General features: G+C 34.0%; 2 protein-coding genes across 4 annotated transcripts in view; both read right to left on the bottom strand.

Annotated features, from left to right (window-relative positions):
* Positions 1-196: 196 nt before the first annotated feature.
* Positions 197-17,444, bottom strand: wipf2b (WAS/WASL interacting protein family, member 2b). Its single transcript, XM_051137305.1, has 8 exons — positions 17,345-17,444; positions 16,026-16,152; positions 15,805-15,937; positions 13,324-13,434; positions 9,745-10,410; positions 7,795-7,998; positions 2,360-2,461; positions 197-2,124 (listed from the first exon to the last, which is right to left on the bottom strand). The coding sequence occupies exons 2-8, from the start codon at positions 16,089-16,091 to the stop codon at positions 2,084-2,086; spliced, it is 1,323 nt and encodes a 440-aa protein (XP_050993262.1). The 5' UTR covers positions 16,092-16,152; positions 17,345-17,444; the 3' UTR covers positions 197-2,083.
* Positions 17,445-19,486: 2,042 nt separating this feature from the next.
* The window catches only part of jupb (junction plakoglobin b), a 142,664-nt gene continuing 137,357 nt past the window's right edge, over positions 19,487-24,793 (bottom strand). For all 3 annotated transcript variants that reach the window (XM_051136655.1, XM_051136654.1, XM_051136656.1), the window contains exons 15-16: positions 22,520-22,671; positions 19,487-22,396 (exon numbers count right to left, since the gene is read on the bottom strand). In XM_051136655.1, the coding sequence (XP_050992612.1) occupies positions 22,535-22,671 (137 nt within the window). In that variant the 3' untranslated portion in view covers positions 19,487-22,396; positions 22,520-22,534. The remainder of the gene's footprint in view (positions 22,397-22,519; positions 22,672-24,793) is intronic.

Raw genomic sequence — 24,793 nt, 5'->3', positions numbered from 1 at the left:
TCACAGCGGCACCACTTGGTAGCAGGAAGTTTGGCATGTATAAATGACTGACATGCTCCTTCCATATGTACCACTTTAAATGCATGTTGCCCACTGTTCCTTTCAGCTCTTTCAGCTCTATTCAAATCATCTATTGCTGGTATTATGTCCTCTATCATGTCATAGTCTGCTCCTGACTCACGAAATGACACAGACATGTTTTTTTCCTCAGCTTTATTTCAACATGTGTGGACAGGCTTTAGTTAAGCATGGAATAATAATATGACAGTCGTCTCTCTCTCTCAATGTGAGTAAGTTATGCTCTTCTAAAGACATGTACACTGACCCCTGCTGACAGACAGCAGGTGATTACAGACAAGTATTAGTCTATGAAGACGTCCTCAGCCATATTCACGTATTAGGACGTACCATCAAGTAACGATTAGTCTGAGACTTCATTTGCCTGAAATTATTTACTATATTACAAGCTTTTTACAACTTAAAAATAGATTAATAACTATCACTACCGTATCTCTCTATGTACTTGTAAATACACCATTTAATTATTATTTTTTTTGTTTACAAATCCCGTACCGACACGTTAATCAGTAAATGTAAGGCGGAAGAACAAAGAGGGGCAAAAAAAAAAAAAGTTCACAACTGTCCATCTATGAAAAAGTTAGCTCTTCTGCAGCTCTGAAATGCAGTCTATATTAAATAAACAAGACCGTTACAATCAGGAAGGTCTGACATTGACACGGATCAAGCTGTGGATAAACAGGGATGTGCGTAGTTTTTAAATGTGTTCTGTTTAGCTAGGCTGACCGCAAACATCAGTTAGAACATGACTGGTCATGAAATGACTAGTTACCACATTTCTGCAGCAATACTGTAGTAGTGAATAATGTAGTGTAAGACAACTGCTCCAGAACCCTAGGTTGTGGTCCTGTCATCAAAAAGCAGATGCATTCTTAAAAAATAGAAGAAATACAGAAAGCAATTTCGCGGCTTTACATGCAAATTCACCGACGGTTATATTGAAGGTCTGTCCCATAAAGCAGCATGCATTGAACTTGCGAAGTGATGAAAATCCCAGACCAAGTTCATAAACGGTTAAAACACTTCCTATTTGACACAATGCTGCTCTACAACACCAGCAGCATGTGGACAAAGCCTGCTTTCAAACAAAGCAAGCAGCATCGCTGTGCCATCCTGTAACGGGAAAAGCCAGGATTCACAAAGCAGGTGAGGTTGCGGCACAAAGTGCGAGGAGTATTGCAGGACAACAACTCCAAACCTGGAGAAAAAATAAAAAAAAAAATATCCCACGGTCCGTCTTTAGAAGGCAATCAACCTACCAGTTTCCAAAGGAGGATCTGTTACGACTGAAGGAGCCATGCTGATTTATTAATGGCAGAGCATCGGTTGGCACTTTTGGAACTTTCGTTCACAACCTTAACGGAGGGTAATGAAGTCCAACAAACCCCCTGAGAGAACTTAAAGGTAATGGCTGTTCCCAGAAATGGGACACAACCAGGACAAAAGACAAAAACATCTAAAGCTAACAGTTTTTACAGTTCAGCTCACACTCAGATGCTCCGAGTGACTCGCATTATTCACAGTGCATGGGGTAGCGACTGAGAGGAAAAAAGAATAACATTTAACATTGCCTGACATAGTTAAGACAGTTTCCAGGCACATGCTTTCCACTTCCCGTCTCAAGTGCTACGCTTTACCTACATACAGGCTCTCAGTGCACATCCAATCAAATGTGCAGTGCTACCTAGGTATTTAAAATGCCGAAGGGAAAAAAAAAAAAAAAAAAAAAAAATAATAATAATAAAGTTGGCCGTTACTGATGATGGAATGCAGTACTTTCCCTCATCTCACTCTTTTCTGAGCGAAGACGACCTTCCGCACCGGACAAAAGTGATATGATGGAGCTTGCTTGAATGAATAGGAATGTTATCCGATGAGGGAATGGCTGTTAATAAGGTGCAGGCTTTGTGTCTTTAGATGCGCATGTGAGATTGTCTTTATGAGCGTATGGGTCTGTGTGAAGAACCCTCGTCGCCGATGCAGCCCAAACGACGGATCACAGTGTTTACCTCCCGACAGGTGGCAAAGGAGGGGCTCCTCGCATTACTGCCAAACAAACAGAGACACGTATGAATGCAAGCTCAGAAAATCACTGTGGACGTCATAGGAGCAACAAATCGCAGCTACTGAAGATGAAAAGCATGCAGGAGCTCTGTCTTTACACAAGTTTGTGAAATCATGCGAGAGATCAAAGAAGGCTTTGTGCTCACTGTGGGATTAATTACAAATATTTATTGAAGTTTAAACTGCTGTGTCTAACTGGTCATTTCCTGAAACTTACCTCTGTTAGCTTTGCTTGGGTATATCTTCGTGACATGTCTGTACTCCTCTGGAGGAGGGAAGTCGTCCAGAGGATGAAAAGAATACTTGGACTCAAAATCATCTGTTGGAAGAGACAAATAAAAAGAACTTTTATACTATAAAAATCTTCCTGTTCAAAAACATTTGTCTGGTAGTGTTTAATGTTTTTTAAAGAAGCCTCACCAAGCCTGCATTTCTTTGATCCAAAGTACAGCAAAAACAGTAAAATGTTGAAATATGTTTACTAATTAAAATAACTGCTTTCTATTTGAATATATTTTAAAATGTGATTTCAAAAGCTGAATTTTTAGCAAACTCCAGTGTCTAGTCACATGGTCCTTCAGAAATCATTCTAATATTCCAATTTGCTGCTCATAAACATTTATTGTTATTATTGTTAAAATTAGCTGAACAGCAAAATAAATAAATACATAAAAATATACTGACTCCAAGCTTTATATTGTATAATGTTTAAAAGCTTTTTATTTCAGATAAATGCTGGAGCTTTATATTTCTGAAGGATCACATGACACTGAAGACTGGAGTAATGATGCTGAAAATTTAGCTTTGATCACAGGAATAAATTACATTTTAAAATGTATTTGAATGGAAAACAATTCTTTTAAATAGTAAAAATATTTCACAATATTACTGCTTTTGCAGTACTTGGTGAGCATAAGAGACTTTTTAAAAAACATTAAAAATCTTACCGTTCAAAAACTTTTGACTGCTAGTCTATATTTTTTTTTAAACAAAAACACAGATTTTACACATTGTACACAGATTTTTTTTTTTTTTTTTAAGATTTAAGAAATTAATACTTCTATTCAGCATGGACACATTAAATTGATCAAAAGTAACCATGAAGACATTTATAACAATGCTCAAACTTTCTATTCATTAAAGAATCACAAAAAAACTTTAGCACCATTTTCACAAAAATACTAAGCAGCACAACATTAAGCATATCAGAATTAATTCTGAAGTACCATATGACACTGAAGACTTAAAATGTAATAACAGTTCACAATATTACTGTTTCTACTGTATTTTTGATCACATGTTGCCTTTGAGAGACTTTTTTTTTTTTTCAAAAACATTCAAAATTCTTACTAATAACAAAAATCTGATTGGTAATTTAGTTCTTACATGTTTTTGTGAGATTAAAAGTGTAACTTGTCTTGTATTTAACAAAACTACCAATTTGTTTTATTGCAGTATTCATTGTGCAACAGCCTTTTCCACAACAGTTTCTTCAATAAAAGTGTTAAACATTTAACACTAATAATATAGTTTGATTATTTATGACTAATTGCCTTGTCTTTTCTCATTTTTATTTTTAATTTTTAACTCTGGAATAAAACACTTTCTATTAATAAACAAATGTTAATGACATCCATTTTTTTTGGTGATGTTCATATGATGCTAAAGTGCTTTTGTTAGTCAGTCCAGATAAAGGTGTCTGCTAAATATGTATAAATGTATAAAGTACCAATATTTGGCAACAACACTGATCCACAATTGGATTTAAGTTTTAGAAGTGTAACAAACCACTAAATTGCATTATGGATGATCGTAGAAAGAGTGATTGGATTGTCTAAAAAGTCTAAAAAGCCAAAGTCTATTTATCTGATGGGTCGTTCCGTGCCAAATTAATCAAATTTCAGAAACTTCCCTGGCTCAAATTTTTGGTTTTGCAAATATTTTTCTGAAGACAGATAGACATATATAGTGATGAAAGCCAAAATATTAAATGTCACAGATGTGTATTTTCTGAGTAATCCACTATTTTGTTGAGGGGGGTTCAAAACGGCAGTTTCCACCTGAGATTCAAAGTCAAATTACTGACTTTACAAAGATGGCAGCATCATGATGTTATTTGTACACAGAGATTGGTAGTTCTATTAGTAAAATCTGTCGACTTTATTAATCTTTGTTGCATTATATGTCAATGGTCACCATTCAAAAAGCACTTTTCAAGTGTTTTTCTCCAAAGTTTGCATGCTTGTAACTCAAGAAGTATTAAAGACATCTGACTGTCCTTTTAGATTTTGGTTCTTAAAGAACTTTCCTTTTGGCATCTTCAATTTTAAGGCCCCATGTGGTTTAGTTCCAGAGTTATTGGGATCTGAATATAGCGCCACAAGTAAACTGTTAAATTATATTCAATTTCATTTTCCAAGGTTTGCGTGCATGCAACTCAAGAAGTATTAAAGATATATCAATAAAATTTTACATTCTGGTTCTTAATAAACTTCTCCTTTGGAATATCCATTTTCAAGGACCTATTTCATTCAGATCCAGAGACTGTTGAATTTTGGCTCGGTTTCGGTGGTTGAAAACCAAATGTGAGGTCACTTTGCATAATGCTAAAACTTCTTGTGTTTGAAGAACACTGTCCGAAGAACAAATACCATTGAAATGAGAAATGTATCTTGTTTCCCTGTCTTGTCAAGATAATTGCAAAGAACATATTTGCATGAGTGCTAAAATATCCTCTTTTCCCCTTAGTCTGCACGCCTGTAACTCAGGAAGTATTAAAGATCTTAACATGATTTTAGATTCCGGTTCCTAAGAAATGTCTCTTTTAAAATTGGAGTTTTTTAAGCCCAGTCCCAGAGAATAACGAATAACTGAAACCTAGCCATTTTCACTGGTATATGTCAAGATGTGTTTATCTAGTCATGAATGTTGACACTGCAAGTACTGAAATAATATCAGTAACCAAGCGTATGGGAATGTATGGTGTAACATCAAAGTATCCAGAATTAATTATTAACTCCAGGTAAAGTAGGAACAGTTTGAAATATAAAAAGATTAACCAGGATCCCATTTACTTAGGGTTAAGAATTACCCCGTGTTAATTATTTCAGGTCCAAGATGCCTTAAATGTTTCAAAGTCTGATTTACTATCAGAATAAAAGAAAAAGAGATTATAATACTTAATCCAGAGGATTTTTTGGATTCAATTTAGACTAATCTAGTCTTACGTAACTGAATTTGAAAAATTATGACCAGTCTTAAAGACAAACATTAGCTGACTAATATTTAAGACTAGTCTTAACCTTTTATGCAACCGACCCCTGGTGAGGCAAATCTTGGTTTATTGATGTGAACACAATATATGAGGAAAGCAACCACACTTCCTAGGAGGCGTGGGTTTTATTTCAGATGTAGTTACAATACTGCATTTTTGCTTGTAGCTTCAGAAGCTGTCAACATGAACAAAATCCCTTCTTTCAAATATCCTTGAATATATAATCTTACAAATACACTACTGAGAGCAAGTTAATGTGCCTCAACTTGTCCATTTCAGTGCATTTTTAGCACTAAGATATATATTAGGGATGTCATAATACTCAATATAATATCCAACCGTTCGGTACGACATCCACGGTTCAATACGCGCTTGTGAATTGCGGTTTTCCGGTTTTGTATTTAAATAATTTACATGTTTGATTTCTCTCGAAATTTGCTGTGTGTGCCCATGATTTCACGTGCTTAGATGAGGAAACGGCTCCCTGTTTATATCTGATAAAGCAACACACGCAGAGAATCTTTCATTCTAATGAAATGCAATGACAAGACTTTAGAGCACATTATAACTTGTTTTTACTTCACAGCATCAGTTGAGCGTTTGAAATAACTTCCTTCTGTGATCTGATGCAGCTTCTTATCAAAGAATGGGGCAGACAATCAATTCTATACTGTATGCCGATTATGGCTTACAAATATCATTATGAAAATCATTATGAAAATACCCGAGATGGCTTGAAGAACACAGATAAACCATATATTATTGCAGACGAGTGTTTATTGTCCTTACATTTCATAATTCAAAACTTGTTTGTTTTTATTCAGTTACAGCAATAGCGATGCCTTTATCCATATTAGAGAAGCTGGAACGGAACGTAATCAGTGCCACTTCTTTGACGCATGTGTGTATTTTCTACTTGAGGGCGCCCTCTGGCGTCCAGTATGAATGAAACCCATCCTATTTTGTGCAAAAAATCGGAAAGAATATTAAAGAATATTAAGCAGACACATAATAATCCACGCTTTTTCCAACGTACAGAGGTTTACAGAAGTAGTTTGTTGTTAATTCAATGCAAAAAAACACTCTGATGTGGCAAGCTATCCGAACCGAACTGAAAACCGTGCTACGTATTGAACCATGGATTAACTGTATTCTTGCATCCCTAATATATATTGTCTGGAATTGTTTTCATTGTTTCAAAATGATTTATTTTTCAGATATTCCCCGTTAAATACAATAGGCATCAGCTGTATACAAAGTGACCAACATTTGGTTTTCAACCACTGAAACCGGGTAAAATTCAACATGCAGCCACAGTGAGATCCCCATATCTCTGGAACTGAATGATAAAGGGCCTTAAAAATGAAGATTTCAAAAGAAAAGCTCATTAAGAACCAGAATTCAAAATTTTATTTGATACATCTTTAATACTTCTTGAGTTAAAGGCACGCAAACTTTGGAAAAAGAATATTTACGGCCCTTAGGTAGGTATGCTATATAAATATATAAGCTGTGTAAACTGTATGCAAAGTGAACAATATTCAGTTTTTGACCATTGAAAATGAGCGCAATTTAACATTAATGGCTCGTGAAGCCATATTTAGATCCCAATATCTCTGGAACTGAAGCTACAGGGCCTTAAAAAAGATGCCAAAAGGAAAGTTTGTTAAGACCCAAAATCTACAAGGGCATTAAGATATATTTAATATTTCTTGAGTTACAGGCATGCAAACTTTGGAGAAAAATGAAAAGTGAAACACTTGAAAAGTGCTTTTTCCCCATTTTTGAATGGTCACCATTGGCTTATAATGATGCAAAGATTAATAAAGTCAACAGATTTTACTAATAGAACTACCAATCTCTGAGTAAAAATTATATAATGATGCTGCAATCTTTACAAAATAGATTTTTACCCCCCCTGTAATTTGACTCCAAATAATCACTATACATGTTTGTCTTCCTTCCGAAAAAATATTGACGACAAAAAAAAAAACTTGAGCAAGGGAAGTTTCTAAAATTTGGTTATTTTGGCACAGAACAACCCTGATATCTTGTTAGCATCATCATACACTGGCTAGATAGATGATTCAGAAACAGCTGCAACTGCAGATGCTTCTGAACTTAAATGAGTAACTTTGTTTTTTGAAATATGAAAATTAATCTAAATATTTTGCACAATACCAGGGCCCAAGAATAAAGACAGGTCATTGTGAGAGTGTTTTCTGGTCATATGACAGAATCATCTCTTGCCCTATGAGACAAGCGAGTTTCTATTGTTAGTTTCAATTAGGAGAAAACATCCTCTCTGTATGAACAGAAGATGTTGAAATGAGGATGTGAGGGCAGGTGCGGGCTGAGAGTGAGTTTGAAGGACTCACCTACAAAGGAACGGGAAATGGAAGTGTGTCCATTGCGGATGGGCGGGGGAGGGGGTGGGGGTCCGGCTGGTGTGCGGGAGGGGGGAGGAGGGGGCTTGCCTCGGCTCGGGACATCCGAGGTAGTGCCGTGAGTCCGGTAAGGTGGTGGAGGCGGAGGAGGAGCATCCCTGCCATTCCGTGACGGCTGCCCAGGAACAGGAGGAGCTAGTAAAGGAAGTCATATTGAGAATGTCAACAAAATAAATGACAGATAAATAGCAATACACAAATAGTTTAAAATTAAATTTCGATCTGTTTCTCAAACAAAAATTAAAATGACTCTAAATAAAGTGCTTGAATGACACAGGTTACATCTATTGTGCTTTTGTGGTATCCTTTGTGGAAAATTGAGAGACGTGGTCCCAATTATAGATGTATGAACAAGAGCAGCTTTAAAATACTCCTTTGTGTTACACAGAAATTAAACAGTAAATAATTTTTGTGTGAACTATTCCTTAAAAGATTACTCTAGAAACACTGGTTTAAAAGTTTAGGGTTCTTTTTTATTCATGTTATTTTTGGACAGTAAGATTTTTAATGTTTTTTAAAGAAATCTCTTCTGCTCACCAAGCCACTCATTTATTTGATCCAGTACAGAAAAAAACAAAAAAAAAAACAAAAAAAAAACAGTAAATTTTGAAATATTTTTACTATTAAAATAACTGATTTCTATTTGAATATATTTTAAAATGTAATTTAATCCTGTGATTTCAAAGCTGAATTTTTAGCATCATTCCTCCAGTCACATGATCCTTCAGAAATCATTCTAATACTCTGATTTGCTGAAAAACATTTATGAAAACATCCAAGTTAATTTTTTTCAGGTTTCTTTGATAAATAGAAAGTTCAGAAGAATAGCATTTATCTGAAATAGAAATCTTTTGTAACATTATAAATGTCTTTATCATCACTTTTGTTCAATTTAAAGCATCCTTGCTACATAAAATTATTAATAATTTCTTCCCCAAAAAATAAAATAAAAAATAAAATTATACTGACTCCAAGTTTTTGAATGGCATAGTGTATGTTACAAAAGCTTTTTATTTCAGATAAATGCTGATCTTTGGATCTTTCTACTCATTAAAAAATCCTGAACACTACTACTACTACTACTAATAATTGTTTCTTGAACAGCAAATTAGCATATTAGAAAGATCATATGACACTGAAGACTGGAGTAATGATGCTGAAAAGGTAGCTTTGATAACAGGAATAAATTACATTTTAAATATATATTCAAATAGAAAGTAGTTATTTTAAATAGCAAAAATATTTCATAATATCGTTTGCTGTATTTTGAAGCAAATAAATGCAGGCTTGGTGAGCAGAAGAGACTTCTTTAAAAAAAACATTAAAAATCTTACTGTTCAAAAACTTTTGACTCAGCAAAGATGCATTAAATTGATCAAAAGTGACAAAAAAGGCATGTATAATATTACAAAAGATTTAAAATTTTAAATAAACACTGTTCTTTAGAACTTTTTATTCATCAAAGAATCCTGAAAAAAATTCACAAATAAAAAAGGTTTTCACAAATATATTAAGCAGAAAAACTTTTTTTAACATTAATATTAAGACCAGCAAATCAGCATACTAGGATGATTCCTAAAGGATCATGTGACACTGAAGACTGGAGTACTGATACTGAAGCCTTTGTGTCACAGGAATAAATTACATTTTAAAATATATTAAAGTGGAAAACAGTTACTTTAAGCTGTAATAATATTTCACAATATCACTGTTTTCACTGTATTTTTGATCAAATAAATGGAGCCTTGGTGAGCATAAGAGCTTTTTTTTTTTTAACATAAAAAATCTTACCGAAACCACATTTTTAATTAGTAGTATATTTTAAAACTGAAATTATTAACTTTAAGAAATTATATGAATGTCACAGAAAATAGAACTCACCTGCTCCTCGTCCCGGGGGCTCTCTTGCTGGTGGCGGGGGTCTGGCTGCCTGTGGGGTGGGTGACGGTGGTGGAGGCGGTGCATGTCCGCGTGTCGGTGTGTGCCCACCAGCTGAAGGCTTCTTGCTGAGTGAGTTGTGTCTCTGGGGCAGTTCGGGGGCCGCCTCGTTCACAGGACTGGAGGGGCCATTGGAAACCCCGGACTGCTGACGGTAAGGTGGCGGCGGCGGGGCCAGGGAGGAAGAAGAGGATGAAGACGAGCGGCTGCTTGCAGGTGACGGAGGAGGTTTCACTGGTGGAGGTGGCGCGTTTTCACGCACCGGCGCTGGAGAGGGTCCTCGCTGCCCTGGAGTCGGCGGAAGTGGCTTTTCGCGATTGTACAAGGGCGCCGCGGCTTTCTGCGGTGGGGCGGGAGGAGCGTTTCCACGCCGGGACATGGGGGGTGGTGGAGGTGGAGCTGAAGAGCTGTGCTTCATACCTGTAGAGGGGCTGCTGCCTCCACCGGGGGAACGGGAGAGATCAGGCAGGGATGGTCTCTGGGAGCGGCCAGGCTCTGGAGGAGAGGCCTGCTGAGAGGGACTGTCGGGGTCATCGTGACTGCCGGGTGGGCGAGGTGCAGCAGAACGAGTGCCAGGAGGGTGCAATGCAGACCTGCCTGCAGAACCATCTGCAACACAACCGGTTCAGTGGAAGAATGAACCATAATTGCATGGTATGAGATTAGTTTGAGTAAACACCCTTTGTATATTTGAGAAGCACTGGCGCAATATTCTAGTATCTAACGATCACTGCAGAATGAATAAGCAGGTTTTTGAGAAAAGCCTCAAGCAGGAAATCTTTACACTCTTAAAGAAAACCCCAGGTATTAAGACTTGTGTGGCTTAATATAACATAAGTGATGTATTTTACTGAAATATGTAGCAGAAAACACAGGAAAGACTTGCGTCATTTTAAAAATCCACATCGTTTTATAGATATTTTGGACTATGGGGGGCGCCAATATGACGTGAATTGGTTGTACTTGGTGAGTTATTGGTGCTATGTTTTGCTATTTTTACCGCAACACAACTTGGAAAACACAACTTTGAAAATAAAATACTGATACGATGACCACAGCTACTGAAAGAGCTTACAGGTGGTGATGGATATTAGCTTAGGCTTAATCCAAATGCTGTACCATCGATTTTTCCCCACAAGGAATCTTAATATGTTGAGTGAAATGCGTGTTGACAAACTCCTTCAGTTGCTGCAGCGTCAAGCGTTGGCATGTTTACATCCTATAAGGATGGCATCTAGCATTTGCCGTTTTGTAAAGTGGAAAGAACAAAAACGCGAGTCTTTAGGAAGTTTTTTTCGTCCCATTCTTTTCTCCTCTTCCTATTGCTACGAAAAGCAGTGAAGACTTGCATCGCTTCTCGTTGCCCTTTCAGGGCTCTACACTTACTTTTCTTTTTAGGAGCACTTGTGCTCCTAACTTAAAAAATTTAGGAGCACAGTCAAAAATTTCAGGAGCGCCTTCTACTTAATTAAATTAATAAGTAATGTCATTTTCCCAACTTTATTAAAAGTAGGCTACGTCATTTTTTGTCAAATTAAAACAAAAAACAAAAAACAAAAAAAAAAAAAATATATATATATATATATATATATATATATAAGCTTTTTAAAAATTCTAATGAAACCAACAGAATAAGAACAAGTAGAATAAGAAGAATAAGTTACCAATGAATTGACATCGTTATTAACAAAATTAATTTGTGCTACAGAGGTGGCACAGAAGAACACAAGTGGCTTGTAGGTGTATTTTCAGAAATCTTATGAATTAAATTCATAAATTCATGTTGAGATTAATGTTTTAAATATAACATTTTGAATATAGAAATATTAAATGATTTAAATGACTGAAAAGATACTGTAAAAATGAAACAAACTACCAGTAGGTAGTGGCAAGTCACTGATTTCATCATTGAATCATTCATTTATTTGATTCGTTCAGGAATGAAGCAAGTGACTTACTAGATTTGTTTAAAAACGCACATTCATTCATAAACGAAACAACGCTGTGTTTGAATGGAGATGCACAGCAGCTTAGCTGTGACTTTGTTTCAAACTATTTTTGTCAACGGAAAACAGAGCAAAATCAGGCAACAGTATTGAAGTCAAACAATGTAAGTCACTTAATATTACTTTCTTGTTTATATAACTGTTGTATTAAATCAGTGGTTCCCAACCACATTCCTGAAGGCCCCCCAACACTGCATGTTTTCCATGTCTCCTTAATCAAACACACCTGATTCGGATCACCAGCTCATTAGTAGAGACTCCAAGCAGAGATTTTCTTAGTGAGGGGAGCCGCAGCCACTCCAGCTGACGGTGACATCACATGCATACCCTCTATAGGGAGATGAGAAGGTCTATATGACTTACTATTGGAGAAAGCGTAACAGCTAACTTGGATCACATGTTCCTTAATAACCAATCACATTAGAGTAGTGACGTCATTGAAATTCAGTCAGAGTTGTGCGACGCTCAGTCGGCGTTTACAGATACCATAGGAATGAATGAGAAGTGCCATAAGCTCAATCCCACCTGTCGCAAAAAGTCAGTGACTTTTCTTATAAAACGGCAGTTTTTTGTGGTAAACTCTAAAAATAGTTCAATCCAAAAGTATTGTTTAGTGTAAAACATGTTGAAGATTAGCAGATAGGCTGTTGATTCATTAAATTATAAGCCATTTCCTCTATAAAAAAAAAAAAAAAAAAGCTGTTTATTCAGCGTAGTGAAGCCTCTCTTCCACTGACATCCATTCAAAGAAAGCGGCCTCTGGTCTCCTTTTCCATGTACTGCCAGACCAGAAGCATTAGCTTTAGCTGTTACGCTTTTTCAGCTAATGGTTGCAGGCTTGCCTTCTAGTCGCTTTGCTCCAAGATCTGAAATGGGTGTGTCAGACATTTGTGAGATATGTCTGTGATACAAAGCTGCCCTCTGCGGAAACACAAATATGCTGACATCCTCCTGCTCCTAAATATTTTTTCGTACTCACACGCAGTACTTTTCAGTCGCAAATGGAACTGTCTAAATTATAAATAAAATAATGTGGATTTTTTTAAATAACATAGTCTTTCATGGACTTTCTATTACATATTTCAGTAAGAGACATAACTGACGTTATATTAAGCCACACAAGTCTTAATACCTGAGGTTTCCTTTAAAAATAAAGATTCTTTATTAGGATTAATGGTTCCAAGAAGAATCTTTAACATCTATAGAACTGTTAACATTCCATAAAAGGTTCGTTAGATTTTTTTAAAAAATGTTTCTCACTAAGAAAAAAAAAACGGTTCTTCTAAGAACTGTTCCTTGGGGAACCAAAAATAGTTCTATGATACCGCACCCTTTTGAAACCTTTATTTTTAAGTGTGTAGCTTTTGAACTGTAAACAACATGAAGATTTTTTCAAAATCTCATTTGCGTACCAACAGCGTATGTTGCACAACAGAGGGTGTTAAAACAACTCAATTTTTGGAAGAAACATCCCTTTAAATAGACCAAAACCAAACAGTTTTAACAATCAACACACCTCCTACAGGTCGCAATTTTGGGACGCCACCCTGAAACAGCCCTCCTACTGGCTGGGACGATGCAGAAGACCCTCCGCTGCTGGACACGCCTCCACCACTTCCTTTTGGCTCTGAAAAACCACAAAAGAATTCAATGATGTACCACATTGAAAGCTAACACTGCCATTCAAAAGTCTGGGGTCAGTAAGACTTTTTTTAAATAAACAAAATGCATTCTTCCTGATACTTTTATTCAGCAAAACTAAAGTGACGGTAAAAAACATTTGCAACTAATTGCTGTTCTTTTGAACTTTCTTTTCATTAATGAACCCTGAAAAAAAATGCATCATATTTTCCACAAAAATATTATGCAGCACAACTTTTTTCAATATTGAGCAGCAAATCAGCATATTAGAATGATTTCTGAAGGATCATGTGACACTGAAGACTGGAGTAATTATGCTGAAAATTCAGCTTTGCATCACTGGGATAAATTACTTTTTAAAATGTGTTAAAATAGTAAACTGTTTAATTTTAAATAATATTTTTACTATATTTTTGACCAAATAAATGCAGCCTTGGTGAGCATAAGAGAGTTCTTTCAAAAAAAAAAAAAAAAAAAAAAAAAAATCTTATTTTTAAACAGTAACCATTTTATATACTGAACTATCTCTTTAAAGGAGAAGTCCACTTCCAAAACAAAGATTCACATATAATGTACTCACCCCCTTGTCATCAAAGATGTTCATGTCTTTCTTTCTTCAGTCGTAAAGAAATTATGTTTTTTGAGGAAAACTTTTCTGCATTTTTCTCCATATACTGAACTTCTAAGGTGCCCCGATTTTGAACTTCCAAAATAGGGGTGCAAGAAAATATCGATACGCGCGAGTATCGCAATATTTTGTTTGGCGATACTATATCGATTCTCAAAACCGGAATATTGATATTTAAAAAAAAAAAATCATACAAGATTCATGGCAGATGCTTCGTTTTGAGTTTATATTCCAACCACTAGATGGCGTCATTTCAGCTTTTGTGGAAACGTCCGCCCCGGGACCACGGCGCAGGCGGCGCCTTGGCTGCACAGGCCACTGGGTGCTTCTGCTGTGCGGAGGGGTGTCCCGTGTGAAAGGGCCTTCGCGGTGGGCGGTGTGGTAGCTTTCTCTCGCTTTCGCCGCTTTCTCTCGTGGTGGGGACGTTTTGTGCAGTTGCCGATTCCACGTGGAACATAAATACAAACTGAAATCTTGTGAAATCCAAAAACTTGTGCCTTTGTATGTTACAATTGTAAACTTAAATTGTGAACATTTAAAGCAAGGTCTAAAAATATATATGCTCTGTTTATAAAAGCTTACATTTTATACATTTAATAACTAAATAATCCTGCAGGCATTTTCTTTCCCCCTTTCATACTCATACTGCACAAAAACTAATTAAATAAGAATGTTGTTACAGGGATTGATCTTTTAAACTTTTTGAACTGAAGTTTTTGCTAAGGTTTGCATATGGTGGTGTGTGCAGCTTTCCTTAAAGTATATCGTATTCTTAAAATAAGAAATACCCCAATATATCACCTTGTTTACAGTATCGCAACACATCGTATCGCAACCCCTGTATCGTGATACGTATCGTTTAGCCAGATTCTTAGTAATACACAGCCCTATTCCAAAATCCAATTTAAATGCAGCTTCAAACGATCCCAAATACGGCTGTAAACAATCCCAGACGAGGAAGAAGGGTCTTACCTAACGAAGCGATCGGTTATTTTCATTAAAAAAATACAATTTAAATACTTTTTAATCTCAAATGCTTGTCTTGTCCTGCTCTCCCTGAACCCTGTGTATTCAGGTTCAAGACAGTTAGGGTATGTCGAAAAACTCCAATTGTATTTTCTCCCTCAACTTCAAAAATCATTTAAAAATCATCTTACATCGCTGCAGAAGTTCCGACACAGTCTTTGCAAGAAGATCAAACACCATTAACAAAAAAGGTAAAATAGCGATATAGGGCGATTTTGAAGTTGAGGGAGAACATGAGATGGGAGTTTTTCAACATACTCTAACTGTCATGAGGCAGAGTGAGACAAGACGAGCGTTTGACATTAAAAAGTATATAAACTGTATTATTTTTATGAAAATAACCAATTGTTATGCTAGATAAGAACCTTCTTTCTCAACTAGGATCATTTACAACCGCATTTGGGATCACTTGAAGCCACATTTAAACTGCATTTTGGAAGTCTAAAATCGGGGCACCATATCAGTCCATTATATGGAGAAAAATGCTGAAATGTTTTCCTCAAAAAACATAATATCTTTACGACTGAAAGAAGAAAAACATGAACTTCTTGGATGACAAGGGGGTGAGTACATTATATGTGAATCTTTGTTTTGGAAGTGGACTTCCAAAGTTGTAATGAATTTAACGGGTGCATTAATAGTAATGTCAGTACGCCAAATAATACATTAAGTCACGCTACTGTTAGTTGCTTTTCAACTTACTCTCAATCATAGGTGCACTCCTGTCACTGACAACGCCAACTTTCTTCAGCTTGGTCCCTTTGCAGATATCAGAGAGCAAAGCCCCTCTGCCCTTTGCTTCATCTCGGCTCAGCTTGGGAGGAGTTGTGTTTGCCTGTGGAAAAGCGATGGTTTGGTTTTGGTTTTTGAGGTATGATTTTGCATTTCCCAATAAAGTTACCAGCCAAAGAGAGATTACTTACCTGGCTAAAGGTGGGGGGAGGAGGGGGTCCACCTGGGGGTGGAGGGGGCGGGGGAGGAATGGGCATCTTGGATCTGTGTCCGGTGTTTATAGCTGAGAGTGTGTGACACTTAAAACTTCATGAAGACCTACAGAAACAGAAAATAAGCATATATATATATATATATATATATATATATATATATATTTCAGCAATTTTCTGAAATACTATTACAATATAAAAATGTTTTCTACTTGAACGTATTTTAAAAAAAGTCATTTATTCCTGTGATGCAAAGCTAAATTTTCAGCATCATTACTCCAGTCTTAAGTCACATGATTCTTTAGAAATCATTATAATGTGCTGATTTGCTATACAAGAAACATGTTATGATTAGCAATGTTGAACACTTGTGCTGCTTCGTATTTTTGTGGAAACACTGGTATTTTTTTACTCTGATTCATAGCTCAGAAGGACAGCATCTATTTGAAACAGCAATCTTCAATGTCACTTTTGATTAACTTAATGCATCCTTGCTGAATAAAAGTATTATTTCCTTATAAAAAACTTTTTGGACGATGGTATATACCGTATACAGAATATATATCACATTTTCTAAGTCTGACACTCAGAAATCTGTAATTATTAAGTACTTCATGATTCACACATTGTCCAAAGTTTAAGGTCCAAACAAAAAAACCAAATGTCCTTACAACCGGACAGATACTGATTAATATTCCACCGCATGTAATTATAAACCTGTTATTTAAAAAGTAAACAAGTTGACAACCACACACCAGAGCTTCGGTGACATCTGACAGCTCATGACTTTATTTTAACGGATTTTAATTCAGATTTATTTTGATATTACTGTTCAAAATCATATTAACTACAATTTTAATTTCTGAAAAATGTATACATACGGGATGCCCGCTTTTATGATGCCCTGGAACCATCTTAGCAGTTTACTGTACAATAAATTAGTGAAGCAGCTCTGGTAATTCAGTGGAAACTAGATTAATGTAAACAACACGGCCTGCAGTCTACGGCCATTTAACCCGTTTACTCTTTTCAGCTCATTTCGTTGTCTAGAAAATCAATAAATGTCAGTCATCAAATTACATTCAAATGCATGTCTTGTGTTTTATTTGCATATTTATTTAATTGTGAATTAGCTCGACTTTAGCCTTAGCTTAGCTTGGCCTCCCGCTTGGCAGGTGCGTCCATCACGTCAAGACGTTTCCTGCCGTACTGGCCCATGGTGCGTGAAGAAAACGTTCCGTCGGTCGAACCCGACATAATGTGTTTATGTGATGAAATAATACAATGTTTGTGCCTACTTTTTTCCCGCAATATCCGATGTTTTCGCAAACCGGGTTCCACTCATACATGATCTCGCGCGTCAATCGCCTTGATTTGCTCCCACTTCCGAACCGGAAGTTGCGTCACTGTACGTCTCGGTGTGAAAATGGTTATTGATTTTAAAAACAGTTAGGTTTATTAAATAATCGCACGCAAAGCAGCTAAATTCTGTGTACTTGGGATAATTTTATTAGGGTTTTTATTATAACCCTGTTATTTTTGCTAAAATTGTATTGTTTTTTTATTATATTATTCTTTATTATTATATTATTCTATATATATATATATAGAATATACGATTTTATTGAATTTCCAGTTTTCCGACCTTACATGGTAAACATGGTAATTTTTGTTGGGCAACTTAAATAACATTCACACGTAATGCTAAAACATATTATTATTATTATTATTATTATTATTATTATTATTATTATTATCATTATTATTATTATGTCATTTATTTTTTAATGATTTTGTGAGAATGTTTTGAAAGTTTCAGACGCTTCAAAAACAAAATAGACAGATCATTCGCAGATCATTTGTGACCCTGGACCACAAAACCAGTCATGTGGGCAATTTATGAAATGAATATTTAAACATCATCTGAAAGCTGAAAAAATAAACTTTCCATTTAAAGAATGGTTTGTAAGGATAGGACAATATTTGGCCGAAATACAACTGAAAATTTGGAATCTGAGGGTGCAAAAAAATCAAAATATTGAGAAAATCGCTTTTAAAATTCTTAGCAATGCATATTACTAATCAAACATTAAGTTTTTATATATTTACAGTAGGAAATTTATAAAATATCTTCATGGAACATGATCTTTACGTAATATCTTAATGATTTTTGAGCTAAAAAATTGATAATTTTGACACTACAATGTATTTTTGGCTATTGCTACAAATATACCTGTGCTACTTATGCTTAGCCTATTCAAATATTAAAAAATCATTCCCAATAAAACCAGTTCTCAAATGGAGATTTTCGTGCAAATTTCATGATACTGATGAACAACGCAAACCCTGGGAGTGACCTGAACACCAGAAATGCCAAATGCTGACACGTGGTGGTGCTATAAGATGTGCTATATTCATTTATATGCCTTATTACACTCATATGTGCATTGCACAGAAAACACAACACTGCATTCTCTGTGGTATTAGGTTACATATGAACCGTCAGAACAAGAAAATGATGTTTGACTTCCGTGTCACAAAAGCTTTCTTAACATTTAGGCTCGGCTATGAAAAACGACTCTTACAGCATCAAGCTTTCTTTGAATAATAGGTTAAATTATGTGTGATGAAAAGGGTCATCATGAAAAATGCACCAGATAGGCCTTAGGCTACATTGTCAGTAGTTATTTCACATTATTTGATAATCACTGCAAATAATTTACTTTTTGAACTGATATTTTTCAACTGCTTTATTATACAGTAAATGCAAGCCTGGATCAGTATGCCATTTATATCGCATGAATATCCATCAATGTCCTTCAGCTTTTCAACCTCAATAACATTTATGGTTAAATTAAATTAATGCTTAACAAATGTAACCCTGGACCACAAAACCAGTCATAAGGGTCAATTTATTGAAATTTAAAAGTTGAACAGAACAAATAAGCTTTCAAGTGATATATGGCTGTTAGAATAGGACAATATTTGGCCAAGATACAACTGTTTGAAAATCTAGAATCTAAGTGTGCAAAAAAATCTAAATTTTAAGAAATTTGCCTTTAAATTTGTTCAAATGAAGTTCTTAGCAATGCATATTACAAATAGAAAATTAAGTTTATATATATTTACAGTAGGAAATGTACAAAATATCTTCATGGAACACAATCCTTTCTTAATATCATATAATATGATTTATAATATGATTTTTGGCATAAAAGAAAAATCGATAATTTTGACCCGTACAAATGTATTGTTGGCTACAAATATATCCATGCTACTTATGACTGGTTTTGTGGTCCAGGGTCACAGATGTGATCAGTCAATGAGTCATTCAAATAATTACGACACAAGAACTTTATATAACATTTATACATATCTAGTCTGAGCAAATGCATGATTGCAGTTGCTTCATCTTGAATAAAAGTCAAGGAGCCGAGACGGTTAATATAATTCAGTTTATTTATTTGAAAACAAACAAAAACACTGTCAAACTAAAATGTTCAGTAAAAATGCATATTCACTGTGACTTCCTGTTGACATTCCGTGCATGTTTTCGCTTTTGCCTTTTTTTTTTTTTCCTTGCAGGTGGGCATGTTGAAATGATTTACTCTAAGATGACAGCATCATCAGGAGTGCAATTATCACTGAATATGCAGAAGGATCACAAATCTCTCCATGACATGAAAGATCACATGTATAACTAACTGAATTATCCTGTTTCTCAGACTACAGCTGCCAAAAAAGCATAAACTGGGGCCAATCAATGAGACAATTGCAACATATTTGATTAAAAGGAACAGTTCACCCAAAAATTAATATTTGCTGGAAGTTTACTCCCCCTTAGGCCATCCAAGATGTAGATAAGTTTGTTTCATTAGCATTTCATCACTTGTTCACCAACGGATCATCTGCAGTGAATGGGTGCCGTCAGAATGAGAGTCCGAACAGCTGATCACAATAACAAGCAATCCACACCACTCCAGTCCATCACGTAACATCTTGTAAAGTAAAAAGCTGTGTGTTAGTAAGAAATAAGGCATTTTTTAAACTTTAAACTATAGCTAATGGCCCAAAAAATGAGTGCATAATTCATAATAACACTTCGTCCAGCGAACTATCCTTCAAAAGCATTTGTTTAGAACAGCTTTGGACTGTTTTCACTTAATAACGGTGCTTGATCTGTGCATATTTCTCTCCTGATTCAGACAAGACGACTTTTTCACTGGAGAAAGCAAGATTATTATGGACTCAAACTGTAGCCAGAAGCAAAAGACTTAAGTTGAAACATCTTACTAATAGATTTGGGGTTTTTTTTACAAACATGCAGCTTTTCTCTTCACAAGACATTAATTGATGAATTAGAATCGTGTTGTGGATGTTTTTATCAGCTGTTCGCACTCTTATTTTGACGGCACCCATTCACTACACAGGATCCATTGGTGAGCAAGTAATGCAATGCTAAATTTCTCCAAATGTGTTACTGTGCAGAAACAAACTCCTCTACATCTTGGATGGCCTGAGGGTGAATAAATATTCAACAAATTTCATTTTTGGGTGAACTACCCTTGCAACATGATTGATTCTAACACTGTTGCTGTAAAAGATGTGAGCATAAGTGGCGACCGTACCAGAATAGTCTTTATCTTTATGTAACTACTATTACTTTTGGCACATACATGTTTCTTATATACCAACAGATGGCAGGCAGGTTTGTAATTATGAAGCTAAACTCTCCGCTATAGTTACAGTTAATGAATAATGCTCGACAATTACTGCAATTTCACCAATCAGCAATCACACTTCACACAGATGCATGTGTAAGATCCCTTGCATATGGCAATCATTATCAGTCACATGACCACAAAATTCAGCATGTCATTCAAAACAAGATTAGCACATTTATATCTATGTACAATGATGTAAAACAATATAGTTTCTGTATAAAAAATATTTAAAGTCTAAGGGATGTTATATAAAGAGGGCATAAGAGAGCGAATAGTCTGGAGTAAACAAGTAAAGGATAATGTAGTCGACCGGTCGTAATCGTACAATAATTTGACCAATCAGATTGAAGTGTTCCAGAGCCTGTGTAATAATAATGAGGTTGTTTTGTATTGAAAGTCTAGCTGGGAACTATTTAGGGGCGAGTTAAAATTGCAAGGTGGGAAAAACAATCACTATAATGCTAATCATTCCTTCGTAAAGCAGTACATTGTGTTCAATTTTAATGAACAGCAATATAGCATAATTGTAGAGCATAATCAAAATAACAAATCTAATGATTATTGTGCAAAATCATAAAAACATGAAATGCTATGAAATGCTTCCTATTACAGTAATAGCACTGAAAGAAAAACAAAAGGTCATTTTATAGCCACTCCAATTAGATTTCTCTAAAATATACTACAAAAGTGGCCATACATTGTACTTATTTAATTTAGCAACTTTGACGTGTGTAAATGTATGAATCCTACACTTATTTTGGGATTTACAATGTTGTTGCATGATAGCAGTGTCATTAAAAATACAGCTAATTTACAGAGAATAAACCGACTAAGAGCCAACTGTATTTGGACACTTGTATGTGCTTATTGAGAACTGAATTTCAAAACGATTGGCATTTTAATTGGTATATTAGGAATTTGTGTCCAAATACTTTTGTATCTTATAGCTGTGAATAATGCTTACAGATGCCTCCTAAAATGTCTTTACATGAAATCATACGCCACAATCTTTCTCTTCCAACTGAATATCAGTTTGTCTCTTAAAACAATGGAAAGAAATGCAATAAAAATAAAACAAAAGAAGAAATCCTGCCTTTGACCTGTTAAGCAGGACATCATATCAACAAATGTCTCCTAATAGTGAGATTATGAAAATACAAACAAGTTTCTGTTTTTAGATGTATGTTTCGTTGTTGCTTTTGTTCATTTTCTACTCGGTAGCAATGCCTCAGAGCCACAAATACACAGAACGCAAAGGAAAACGACCCCTCGTGTGGCTGAGCCGCTAGCTAGCTATGCTACATTTTCTAGGACGGAGTTGTCTGGACATCTTTGGACAAACAATATAAAGTACAAAATGTACATGTTATGATCACATGCTTATCGCGTCACCACACTTTTAGGCTTTGTCACTCTGTTAGTAGCACAAGATAACAAGATGAGTTAGGCAGTGCTTAGAGTTCACGTCACGAACAGACCGGTGGTGAACTAAAGCAAGTCGTGTGTTTTGTTCTTCTTTCGTTCGAGCACTGCACAGTTCAGGCCCTGCGCCGCTTTTTTTTTTTCGCAGGGAACAAACCGGTTTGTAGTCTTCACCTTCATCATCCGCTTCATTTGACCTGAAGACTGAGAGGAATATCTTTGTTGGGATTTATTTTATTCAGGAATGAAAAAACAATCGCAAGAACGAGATCATGTTGAGTTAATCCATAACAAGATTTAATGTCAGGGAAGAGAGTGCAAGCTAACCTGCTGGCAGTGTTGTTAAAGAGGATTTGGGTACACCTGTCGAGGGTCATAGGTCATTTCTGGCATGTATTGCTCGTGTAGCTCAGCGTCCAGTGGGAGGCCGTCCATGGGCAAATCAGAGTAACCATATGGAGGGTAAACTGCATCCAGATCTTACAAAGAAAGACAGAGAGAGAGAAATTAATGTTATTATGTGCATACACAAAATGTTTTGATTATTTTTGTATTTTGATTCATATTTTTTTTTTATTTTATTTGATATATATAATTACAAACTACAGATTATATATATATAATAACTACTATATAATAACTATTATAATAAATTACACTGAAATTATCCTATATATATATATATATATATATATATATATATATATATATATATATATATATATACCTAATTATATATAACTATTATAAATTACACTATAAAATTACACTGAAATATTATATAGAATGTTACAATATATATTACAAATATATTTATTTATATATATATTTATTTATGCCGACTATAAATTACACTATAAAATTAAACTGAAATATTATACAGAATGTAATGTTTAGTATATAAAGCATATAACATATTAATTAAATATAACATATTATATTAAATTGCAGATTACATATATGAATATTATAATAATTAATGAATTACAGATTATATATGAATATAATAGTATGAATAATAATTATTAATATTTGCATATTATATATGAACATTATAAAAAATTATACAATATATTTATAATTATATATAAATACTATAAATTACACTGAAATATTATGTAGAATGTAAGATGTAATCAATATTTTGTGTAAAGTAAATTATATTTACACCATTAAATTATATTTAAATATATAATGTAATATTTAATTCATATTTTGTATAAATTCTATATTAATATTGTTACAAATGACGAATTTCAGACTATGTATGAATAAATATAAAAAATAATAATATTTGCATAAATTATATATGAATATTATAATAAATTGCACTATACAATTCTACTTTATATATTTATTTATTTATTAAGACTATAAATTACATTATAAAATTAAAATTAAACTGAAACATTATATAGAATGTAATATTTAATTAAGATTTTGTACAAATCTTAAATATGAACATTATAATAAATTGCAGATTACATATATAAATATTATAATAAATTATATTACAATATATGACTATTACTGTAAATTATGAATTACAGATTATATATGAATATAACAATATGGATAATAATTAATATTTTCATAAAGCATATATTAATATTATTTCAAAATTACACTGAAATTGTACTATACAATAATTATTTATAAATACCATAATTTACACTATAAAATTACAGTAAAATAATTTTAAAATAAAATAAATTTTGTGTAAAGTATATAAAATATTCATATTGTAATAAATAATAGATTACATATATTAATATAATTATAAACACCATTAAATTATATTTAAAAATGATATATAATGTAATATTTAATTCATATTTTGTATAAATTCGATAATATATTAATAATTATTACAAATGATGTACACAGACTATGTATGAATAAACATAATTATGAATATTTGCATAAATTGTATATGAATATTATAATAAATTACACTATAGAATTCTACAATGTTATTATATATATATATAAAGACCATAAATTACACTATAAAATTTAACTGAAATATTATATAAAACGTAATATTTAATTAATATTTTGTATAAAGTATGTAAAATATTAATATTATAATACATTACAGATAACATTTTTCTAATAAATTACATTATATTAATATTATTATAAATTGTGAATTATAGATTACATATGATATTATAATATGAATAATAATTGTTCATATTTAATAAATTATATATGAATATGATAAAAAAAATTACACTATGATATGATATTATAGAGATATAATTATATGAAGAGATGCAAAACCAGCTAAAAGCAATCTTGGTCAAAAATGAGATAACGATACTGAGTGAATGCTCACATGACACATAGTATACATCCATCAAATACTTTTACTTCAAACTCGCTAAATTCCAGCCTCAGAAGTACCAGTACTTACATAGAAACCTATACAAAGTAGCCAGAAAGAAATGCTCATTTTAAAGAAATACGTCAGATGGATTTAGAGGCTTCTGCATCTGAATTTTTCATATATAAATACTATAAATTACACTATAAAATTACATTTAAATATTATGCTAATAAGCAACTAGCTAACCGTGAGAACAGATCCCTATACTA

The sequence above is a fragment of the Labeo rohita genome, chromosome 19 (genome assembly GCF_022985175.1).
Source record: "Labeo rohita strain BAU-BD-2019 chromosome 19, IGBB_LRoh.1.0, whole genome shotgun sequence".
Taxonomy (NCBI): Eukaryota; Metazoa; Chordata; class Actinopteri; order Cypriniformes; family Cyprinidae; genus Labeo; species Labeo rohita.
This window is presented reverse-complemented; position numbering and strand designations above follow the sequence as displayed.

Excerpts from the sequence above, each read along its gene's own strand:
- wipf2b (XM_051137305.1), bottom strand. The coding sequence starts at position 16,091 with ATGCCCATTCCTCCCCCGCCCCCTCCACCCCCAGGTGGACCCCCTCCT. Across the intron at positions 15,938-16,025 it reads CTCCCCCCACCTTTAGCCAG|GCAAACACAACTCCTCCCAA; the intron begins GTAAGTAATCTC and ends GCTTTTCCACAG. Across the intron at positions 2,462-7,794 it reads CATTTCCCGTTCCTTTGTAG|ATGATTTTGAGTCCAAGTAT; the intron begins GTGAGTCCTTCA and ends CTCTTCCAACAG.